The 10,902-nt window shown below is 36.9% G+C and overlaps 1 protein-coding gene across 4 annotated transcripts in view; it reads right to left on the bottom strand.

Annotated features, from left to right (window-relative positions):
* Positions 1-9,593, bottom strand: part of LOC149817532 (leucine carboxyl methyltransferase 1 homolog) — a 98,793-nt gene extending 89,200 nt beyond the window's left edge. For 3 of the 4 annotated variants that reach the window (XM_089984702.1, XM_089984703.1, XM_089984701.1), the window contains exons 1-3: positions 9,465-9,593; positions 5,437-5,525; positions 5,185-5,327 (exon numbers count right to left, since the gene is read on the bottom strand). In XM_089984702.1, coding sequence (XP_089840828.1) covers positions 5,185-5,327; positions 5,437-5,525; positions 9,465-9,532 — 300 coding nt within the window. In that variant the 5' untranslated portion in view covers positions 9,533-9,593. Of the gene's footprint in view, positions 1-5,184; positions 5,350-5,436; positions 5,526-9,464 lie in introns of all 4 variants that reach the window. The other variant, XM_089984704.1, reaches the window with a different exon arrangement.
* Positions 9,594-10,902: the final 1,309 nt, after the last annotated feature.

Genomic DNA, 10,902 nt, shown 5'->3' on the forward strand with positions numbered 1-10,902 from the left:
TATATAAAGGATGATACATATACATATATGGTATATATATGTATCTTCCTAATTATATATATAAAATATATATTTCTCTATTATTAGGCATAAGGGTAGTTTAGTCTTTTCACCTTTTTACGCATATTCCATTTGGAATATGTTTGTAACTTTATTTTTATTTTTATTTGTATTTTTTTATTTTATTCATTCTTGTGGTTTGCGCCACCTAGGGAGGCTCCCCAAAGAGTCGTTGGGGAGCGCTCCCAACGACTCCTTTGGGAGCCCCCTATGTGGCTCCTCTCTTGTTATAAATAGGGGTCTCCCCCCCTTGTAATTTATTCACTCCTTTGGAGGAGCCTTTGCTCCATGTAATGGGTGTTACACCCTTCCTCTTTTCAATAATATCAACTTATGCCTTATAGGCATTTTTGCCCCTTTGTGGGTTTATGTGTTAGCACATTATGTGCTTGTGTTTTCCAAGGTTTTAAAACCTTGTGACTCGGGACTCGACTCGTTCTTTATTGACTCGTGACTCGGCGGGTCAACTCGGTGACTCGGACCGGGTTTTGTTAACTTTTGATTTTAAAAGAAAAACAATATTTAATTTGTCTCAAACCATGTTTTTCAGTAAACAAGAGATGTTTTTTGGCTCCATGCAGAATCTTGGGTTGAACTGAAATAAGGAGATCGTAGCATGTGGATAAATTGTTCATTAATGAGCAATAAGTTGGAAATGTGGAATGAAAGAGCACAATTTATTCTAGTTACATAGATGCCTTTATGCATTAAAAATGCACATACCTATAAAGAAAAGAGAAATTTTTGTTGGATGTGATAAGGCAAGGTGAGGACAATTGGTTCTGATTAAAGAGGTATAGCCTATATGAGATACAAAGAAAATATGAAGTCTCAAAGGACAAGAAAGAAGCACCAAGTAGATGTTGGAACTCTATGGATGTTAAGGCCAAAGTTATGTATGACTTTGTTCCAGTTTCTTGTCTATTATGCCTTCATAAAGATGGGGCAAAGAGGAAAGGTGTGAGGAGAAAACCAAATTCTTCTTTGTTATATAGTCATGTTAGTAAAGTTTAAAGCAAAATATTAAATGCATTTATGCAAAGAAACTGCAAAAAATATAATTGTGTAGAACATAATAAAAGCAGCAATCTACTTGATCATACAATATTAATTAGCTGTTGTTGAATCTGAAGATTGTCCTGCCTGATGCTTCTAGAAATAGATTCATATCCAATAACATTTACCTTAGATCATAGTCACATATTGTCTTCTTTACATATTGAAGACATTAAGAAAGTAACAACAATATTCTCAATAATATTATAATTTTTTTTATTCTGAAATACTCAAAAAATCAAATTTTAAACATTCCAGAACTCGCCCGAGTCAGGGCGAGTCAAGCCGAGTCAGGCCAAGTCAGGCCGAGTCACAGCCGACCGAGTTTAGCTTGCTGGGTTGACTCGCTGAAGGGCCGAGCCGAGCCGAGTCACCGAGTTGACTCGGCGAGTTTTAAAACCTTGGTGTTTTCCCCTTTAGTGGGTATATTCGCATTTCATGTGCATGTGCATGTGTATTGGTTCATTATTGAACCTAATATATTCAAAGTTGTTTCCTTACAGTTATGACCCTAAAAATGAAAAATTATATGTTTTGAGAAATGTGTCATTTCTAAAAAGTGGTTTTTTTTACTATGAAAAGCCAAAGGAAGTACTTGAGTATTCTTTCTTGCTTGACTTTATTCCAAATCATGATATTGATGATTATGATTGTGAGATAGATAATGATTCTAATGAAAATGTTGTTGTGAGAAATGAAATATATAGTGAAGAGCAATTTGATAGTGATATAACCTATTTGCAATATGCTAGATGTGGGGATCAAAGACCTTCATGTGCACTTGAAAAATATTCAAAAATTAAAAGTAAAGATAATGTTCAAACTAAGCGGTCATCTAGAATATCCAAACCCCGACAAAAATTTATGTCTTACGAGTCCTTTTCATCTAAGTACAAAGCATGTCTTGCCCTTATCCACTCATATGTAGAACCCTCGTCCTATGCCCAAGCTAAAGAACACCCCGAATAAGTAGAAATCATGATAGTAGAATTAGAGGCCTTAGAGAAAGTCAAATCTTGAAAACTTCAAGATGTTTTCCTAGGAAAGAAACCTATAGGATGTAGGTGGGTGTATAAAGTAAAAACTAAGTCTAATAGTACTCTTGAAAGGTATAAAGTTAGGTTAATAGCCAAAGGATATTTCCTAGAATATGGTATAGATCACGAAGAAACTTTTGCTCATATTGCTAAGATGACTACTATTAGGACTCTTATTAGGAATTGGTTCATATATCAAATGGATGTTAAGAATGACTTTCTTAATAGGAATTTAATTGAAGTGTACATAGAGGCACCACTTGGTATGAGTATTCCTGAAGGAAAAGCTTTTCACTTGAGTAGCGCTCTATATGGCAAGCAAGCTCTGAAAGTATGGTATGACATGTTTAGTACGGTTTGGATTTAGATATTGTTTGACTTAATTGTTATCTTACTCGGTTGAGGCACGCCCCTCATTTTTTACAAGTCAAATGGGGGTCAAACCCAAAAAAGGTGAGGCTTAACTGATTAGGGACTCCCCCTTCTCGTCTCCCACTCTCATCTCTTGCCCTCTCTCTCATCTCTCACCCTCCTCCCTCTCGTTGTCTCCCTCACTCTCTGCCAAAAAGAGGAAGAAGAAGAAGGTGGTGTTGCCCTCCCTCTCTTTGTTTCCCCTTGTTGCTCTCCCTCTCTCTCTCTCTTTGTCTCTCCCTCTCTCGTTGTCTCCCTCTCTCTTTGTCTCTTCCTCTCTCGGTCTCCCTCTATCTATGTCTCCCTCTCTCTCTGTCTCTCCCTCTCTCGGTCTCCCTCTTTCTCTCTCTCCAATCACTGATCTTCTTGGGAGCGACAAGGTTAATGTGCCAATGTAGTCATTACATTTTCTCTTTGGTGCATATTGTTTGATTATGATAATTACTAGTGATTGAAGCACTTCTATGATCAAATTATCTGTTGTATGATATTTGTTGGCTAAAGCTTATGTTGTTGCATTTCTTTTATTTATTAATTTTATTTATATTTTTAGTTTTTAAAAGATTTTTTAAAGTTTTTTTTTTTAAATAAGGCTTATGTTTTATGCATTGAGGCTTACCCCTTGCTTCAGTTTTTGGTGGAGAGCTACGCTACGCCTCCACGCTTTTCACAACATTGGTAGAGACAAATAAGGAGTTGAAAATATTAAAATGCTTCTTAAAAATAATTTTGAAATGATTGACTTGCGTTTTCTAAGATATTTTCTAGGAATTGAAGTTGTTTATTCTCCTAGAGGGTACTTGATATCTCAATCTAAGTTTACCTATGATGTTTTCATATCTGAAATTACGAATCATAAGAGAGTATATAGACCCGAGGCTACTAATGTCAAGATAAGGATTGATGATGGAAAGCTTCTTGAAGACCTGATGTCTTATCGACAACTCATTGGAGCACTCTCTTAACTATCGATTACTAGACCAAACATAGCACATTTTTTCATACAATTAGTCAATTCTAACATGCCCCTACATCCGTTTACATGGGAGTTGTTTTACGGATTATTAGATACATCAAACACATAGGAGTTATTTTAAGGATTATTAGATATATCAAAAATTCTTTTTCTAGAGGTCTTTTATGTCTTTTATGTCTATGTTAGATTTAATTGCTTATACTGATGTTGACTAGAGAGGTGACCTCAACAATAGGCACTCAACCATGGGTTTTTATGTTTTTTTAGGTGAATCATTGATCTCATGAAGGTGCAAAAAGCGACAAATGGTCTCATTTTCATCAACAGAAGCCAAATACCGTGTCATGGCTACGACCATGATGAAGGTGGTTTAGCTAAGAAGATTGTTGGCTAAGAAGGCGGTTCATGTAAAAGGAGCTTCGAAAATGTGTTCTGACAACAAGAGTGTTATCTACATCGCCAGCGACCATACGTTTCACAAGAGAACAAAATACATCCAGATGGATTGTCACTACGTATGAGAGGAGTATCTTTAAGGCAACATTGATCCGCCATATGTCACATCTGAGTTTAGCAAACTTCTTCACCAAACCTCTCCCCAGCTCCTTGGTTTCACTTCTTTCTTAGCAAAGTTTCGGTCATCATACCGTAAGTTTGAGGGGAAGTGTGAAGATGTACATTTTTTTTATGTGTATATATATATATATGACCGAAATGAGCACTAAATACTTTTGGGGAGATCTCCTCCAAATCACTTGTAGGGCTATCAAAAACGTGAGCATCAACATGTAGGTTCCAGATGCAAGTGGTAGTATTAGGGCCCTTAGTTATTGTCCTTGAGAAATGGTCGGGTCTGGCCCATTCCTCGAATGAAGTTTTTATGGGATCCCTATCCACCAAAATCTTCACTTTTGTTTTCGGCGAACAAATAATCATTGAGTCCTCCGCTTTCCGAACAACACATACGAAGAGACCCGCCAACAAAGAGTGACGTAGTTCGTGAACCTCTGAGAAATATATATTTATGATTAGTTCTTTTCTATCCCCCACTTTCTTCCTTAGTTATATATATATGTGTGTGTGTGTGTGTGTGTACATACTTATGCATGTATATGTATATACATATAAACGTGTATATACATATTATTGTATTCATTTAGAATAGGATATTTTTTATTCTTTCTTTTTATTTCTTTTGTATTTTTTGTTGTTTTGAGTCAACATTGTGTTGACTAGCCGTTAAAGCTAGTCTAACGGCTAGTTGGTTGTTTCCTTTGTATATATATAAAGGGGTTTTCCCCTCTTTGTAATGCATGCATTTTATGTGCATTATTGTGATTAATAAAAATAATATTTTCAATAGTGAATGTTCCCTTGGTGTGTGCCTATTGTGCCCTTAGTGGCCTTTTGTGAGTGTGCCCATAGTGGCTCTTTGTGATTGTGCCTTTGGTGGCTATTTGGTGGACCAAAGTGCTTGGTTGGTGGTGTTGATTCTCATCTCTTTACACTAATAACAAATCATATTTGCAAAAGCATGGATTAGTTTTATAAACCTGCTTCTAGTGAGAAGTATGCACCAAGCCAAGAATGTCAATTTAATTCTTCTCCACATCCAAATGAACACGTATATGCAGAATTACATACCCGAAGCTGGAAAAAGGTGGTATCAAAGCCGGCTCCAAGAGAAACAATCTGTTTCTTGATATGCTTTTCAGCATCTTTGCCATGCCCAAACTTCAAGAACTGAAACATAAGCTTCCGCAGAGAAGCCCAGCGTGCATAATAACCTTCACAACACCAATTTCCATGCTTACCCACGAAAAAGTTTAGTCAAGACTCAAGAGTCAACATATAAAACAATATCCAACATCAAATTAAGCAGCAATCTATCCCTACCACGATTGATTATAGGGGATCTTCGGATAGGTCTTCGAACAAAGAACTGGATGTAATTATCTCTCATGTATCCCTTCTTAACACAGGATCTAGGCAAGCAATTAACAATGGTATCAATTTTAACCACAACAATAACTTTATCAAAGAAGGGTTACAATAGTATTAGACCTACCCATTTTAACCAAACAATTTTACCTAAAATTAATTATCTAAGAAGTGCACACAATTTTCTTTAGAAAAGAAAAACGAATGCATCTAATGAGTAGTCCTAGAGAATAAGAGAAGGCAATATACAAATCCCAAATGTACAAAATAGTTCTTACAATTACACGGACAACTTACAAGTAATGAACACAAAACAGACAACAGGACAGAATTTCTGAAAATCACCAGCTCAACTATGCTGTTGAGAGATCCTACTAACATTATCCAGCCAATACTTCAATCTTCAACAAAGAAAGCTACATGTAACCCATGAGAAGAAAAGACATCATTGATCATCCTAATTGCAACTGTCAATTTGGGTTTGCTTGATAAGGTAGAAGTCGAACTTCAGGCTGGCCTGATAGGTCTGAACAGAAAACTACCTCACTGGACCCCGTAACTCGAACTTCAGTTGCTAGAGCAACAACCCAATTGTAATCCCAAAAAGAACATGTTCTTTTTATCTAGTCCACATACAATTTGAATATATTGCCAATATATAGTCATGAGCTGTGCAACTTCATAATTACATGTTATGTTACCTGGACACTCCAAAAGGTCCAACATGAATGTCAAAGCAGGAAAAAGAACAAATTTGATTTCTCAGCGAGGGGTTTTCTCAGAGAGATTTTCAATAAGTAGTTTTTCTTGGGAAAATCTCGGGAGTTTTAAATTTTTCTAAAATATAAAAATTGATAAGAAACATAAGAAAATAATAGGTTTTGTATCATTTTTCTTGAACAAATATAAGAAAATACAACAACAACAACAACAACAACAACTACGCCTTCATCCCAAAACAATTGGGGTCAGCGATATGAACCAAAAAAGAAATTCATTTTGGGTCTTCCACATGAATCTTTTTCCTCCAATCATTTCTATCCAACGCCATGTCCTCGGTGAGGTTCAAAGCATTCATATCCTTTCCTATCATCTCCATCCAAGTCTTCCTAGGCCTACCCCGACCTCTTTTAACTAATATATTTTCCCATTTCTCCAACCTTCTAACTGGAGCATCATTAGGCCTTCGCCGAATATGTCCAAACCACCGTAAACGATTCTCTCGCATCTTATTTTCAATGGGTGCAACACCTACCTTCTTACGTATCTCTTCGTTCCGAATCTTATCTTTTATTGTATTTCCACACATCCATCTAAGCATCCGCATCTCAGCTACACTCATTTTTTGAATATGATGTCTCTTGGCAGCCCAACATTCCGTACCATATAGTAAAGCGGGTCTAATAGTCGTCCTATAAAACTTTCCCTTCAACCGCAATGGCATTCTACGATCGCACAGCACTCCAGTAGCACTTTTCCATTTCATCCACCCAACCTTTATCCTATGATTTACATCTCCATCAATTTCTCCATACTTTTGAATGATGGATCCCAAATATTTGAAATAATCATTCACCGGTATATCTTGCTCACCAAGCTTCACTACACTCCCATCACTACTTCGTTGCTTACTAAACCGACATTCCATATATTCAGTCTTACTCTTACTCAACTTAAAACCTCTAGCTTCCAATGTCTGTCTCCATAATTCTAACTTAGCATTAACCCCAGCTCTAGACTCATCAATCAAAACAATATCATCAGCAAACAACATACACCACGGTACATTTTCTTGAATTGATCTCGTAAGCTCATCCATCACTATCGCAAATAGGAAAGGGCTTAAAGCAGATCCTTGATGTAACCCAACCGTTATCGGAAAATTGGTTGTCACCCCTCCACAAGTGCGGACATTGGTTACTACTCCTTCATACATATCTTTAATTATACTAATGTACTTGAGAGAAACACCTTTCTTCATCATTGTCCACCAGAGAACGTCCCTAGGTACTCTATCGTATGCCTTCTCTAAATCAATAAAAACCATATGCAAATCTTTGTTCCTCTCTCTATATCTTTCAATAAGTTGTCTAAGAAGATGTATAGCTTCCATAGTTGATCTTCCAGGCATAAAACCAAATTGATTCTCCGATATCATGACAACCTTCCTCAACCTAGACTCAATCACCCTCTCCCAAAGTTTCATAGTATGACTCATGAGTTTTATACCACGATAGTTTGTGCAATCTTGTATATCACCCTTATTCTTATATAAAGGCACCAAAGTACTCTTCCTCCACTCATTAGGCATCTTATTTGTTCGCCAAATCAAGTTAAAAAGATTTGTCAACCATTCTAAACCTTTCTCTCCCAAGCAACAAAAATGTAAACAATTTTTAAATACAATAAAGAAACAAAAATGCAAAGTTTGGGATTTAAAAAAATAAAAGTGAGATTTTTTTCAAAAATATCATGATAATACCGTGCTATTATCCGTGGTATTTTTATTTCTGATGATATTTTGAAAATATCATGATATTTTGCCAATATTATTAGCTGACCTGTAATTACTGATAATATCCCACTTATGGGGTCAAATCAATAGGTTCTAATTCTAAGATGAAAGATTTGAATATCAATCTCAGCGATGTCATTTATCTCATAAGTATCATACCAAATCCCATCCATGGAGTTATACATTTGTGTATTGATAAGACCGTTCACTATTTCAGGAAGCTCAACCTCTCCCCCAATGAACCATATAGCCAAGAGAAACCATAAACCAAATACATGAGTCAACAAACATGTCAATTTGATGTATCCCATTTGATATCTTAGGATCCGAGAATCAATAAATTTGACTGCATTGTTTGCATTTGGCCCTGCCACTTCGCTTCTTTAAATTGTATCAACTCAACACTTCACTCCTACAATCACTTCTTCCTTGATCCAATACTCCAGGAAAGTACTAATTTGAAGAATTAGTGGATCCGCTTCCGTTCACTTTCTTCTTTCCCGCCCTTATGGAAGAGCAGTTTATGAGTGTCTCCAGGATCGTCAACAAGGGCCTTTTAGTGCGTTGTAGATTCTTATGCAAGACTTGTATCATTTGATGATGATGACATGTGAATAGTTAGAAACACTGAAGTATATAGCTAACCTTACAACTAAAGTTTTCGGGTATGGTTGCCAAGGAGAAGATGCAGGTTCGAATCCCGCTATCCACCCATGGTGGACTTATGTAATATGATAAATGATCCGGCATAGTTGATATACCTACTATAGTGTAGTGGTCGTATTTTCCCTCTTCTTTTACTCAGACTCCCAGAAATCCAATACGTTCATTAATTATCAGATGAAAGAACTGAAATATTTTCAAGATATCGGAAATATCGGTGACATTGATTTTGCATCTTGTGTGTTTGAATAAACGCAAAACGAAACTTTGCCATATATTTGTGAGATCATATGTCACTGTCCTTTCTCAAATTCGTACTTAACAAACCCACATCTACGTTTTTTCCATTAAGAGAGAGCGCAGGGCAGGTTTCATTACGAAGATGAACCAACAGTTCTGCTGCGTAGGCGTATTTACAAGCTAGCCATGCCGTCCAAAAACCCTAGAAATCAAAGCATTACTCCATTAGAAATACTGAACAATTGATGGATCGAATCGATATCCGATGATTTTGTTTATCTCGATCTGAATCGCTGATCGATCTAATCGGTCCATGTTTTCCCATTCAATCCGAAACCGATTTCCCCGAACTTTGAATAGGATCATCGGGGCGATTGAGGATCGAAAGAATCCGATACTTAGCTTGGGAAAAATCTGCCCTAGGAAGCGAACGCTAGCGATTTCACTGCGCAGAATCGCGCTGATTCAACGATGAGATTCACAGGTAGAAGGATGAAAAAACTGAAAACGAGATTTATGAAAACAAACAATGAATGAAATAGAGGGAGAATGAGAGGGGTGGTACAATTTGCTGGCGGAGGCATCGTCGTTGGTAGCTTGGACGGCCGCCCTGCTGCTCCCAGCACCCGCCATTTCTTTCTTTCTCTTTCTTTCTTTCTTTCTCTTTTTGTGCTCTTTTGGGAAGAGAAGAGGAACAAGTGAATACAATTTTTCACTCGGCCACGACTAGTATACGACTTGTACACAACACAACCGCGTAGAAGAAGAGATTCGGGTCGGATCTACAAGTTATTGGACCATGAATGCCTCAATGCGAGATAATAATTGGCTACACTACTCCTCGGTTCGGTTCGGTTCCGGATCCTTTTTTTTTTCTTTGACCAAAAAAAGTCTATGTTTGGTTTAGTAGAAACTGGCCGACTGGGACCCCAGGAGTTTGGCTGTTAGACGGGCAGTCTAGGTTCAAATCTCATGGGCGTCACCTCCTGGGTAAGCTGAAGCTTGGTGACTCCTTAGGGTCGGAGGATAATTTATCGGAGTTTTACGCCAACATGTACAGAGACCGTGCTACAGCAGGCTGAGCCAGCGCGGCTAGGTCTCTGCGCCTGAGGCAGTTTCTTCGAGTAAATCTCAAAAATAAATAAATAAACGGGCCGACTGGCCTTGGATTATGTTTTTTTTTTATGTAAATCAGAATTTCAGGGAAGTAGAAAATTCAACAACTTACACATTTAAAATATGCTGACTTTTCACCTTTTAAAAACCTACATTTTTACATTAAAAAAATGTGATAAAAGGTTATTTCCAACTGTCCATGAGGTCAGGTCTGGTCAAAACAACCTGTTCCTATGTAAAGTTGGGCTTGCCCCAAGGGGTTTGGCTCAGTGGATTGTCCATGATTGTCCAAGTTATCTGCACTTTGTCATCAAACAACGGATATTTAGAATATAGCATTTGAGTACGGTCCAAACAAATGTTGGACTTGGAACAGTTGTTACGGAACTATTGTTATATCTTTTTTGTTCATTTCGTTCAACCCTAGACAAGCGGTCAAACCCTTAATTAAGCCCCTACTAAACTGTGGTTTTTAACTTGTACATTATGTCTAACAAGCAATTTACTAACTCAATGGTAAGGCTACAAAGCCTTTTGTTGAAGGGGGGTGGAGGGTGGTAAGGCTACAAAGCTTTTGTTAAGCTTGTCTTTTGTATACTGACCATAGTCACAAATCTCACTCTCAATATCTTGAAAGAACAAGCTTTTATTAAGAAAATATCGATATAAATATATATAACATAATTAAAACATATGAATAATATTAAATTTTGCACAAAGTATTTTATACCACATTAATATCACGAAAAAATGGCTCAGTTTGTAAAATAAGCGATATTTGGGGAATTATTGCATTTTCATATAGTGTCAGCATTTCAAAATTTTGGTGATTTTATGACGATGATATTGAGTGATTATGTTGTAACCATATCTTCTGCCATGATTTT

The sequence above is a fragment of the Nuphar pumila genome, chromosome 13 (genome assembly GCF_984573655.1).
Source record: "Nuphar pumila chromosome 13, dmNupPumi1.hap1.1, whole genome shotgun sequence".
NCBI lineage: Eukaryota > Viridiplantae > Streptophyta > Magnoliopsida > Nymphaeales > Nymphaeaceae > Nuphar > Nuphar pumila.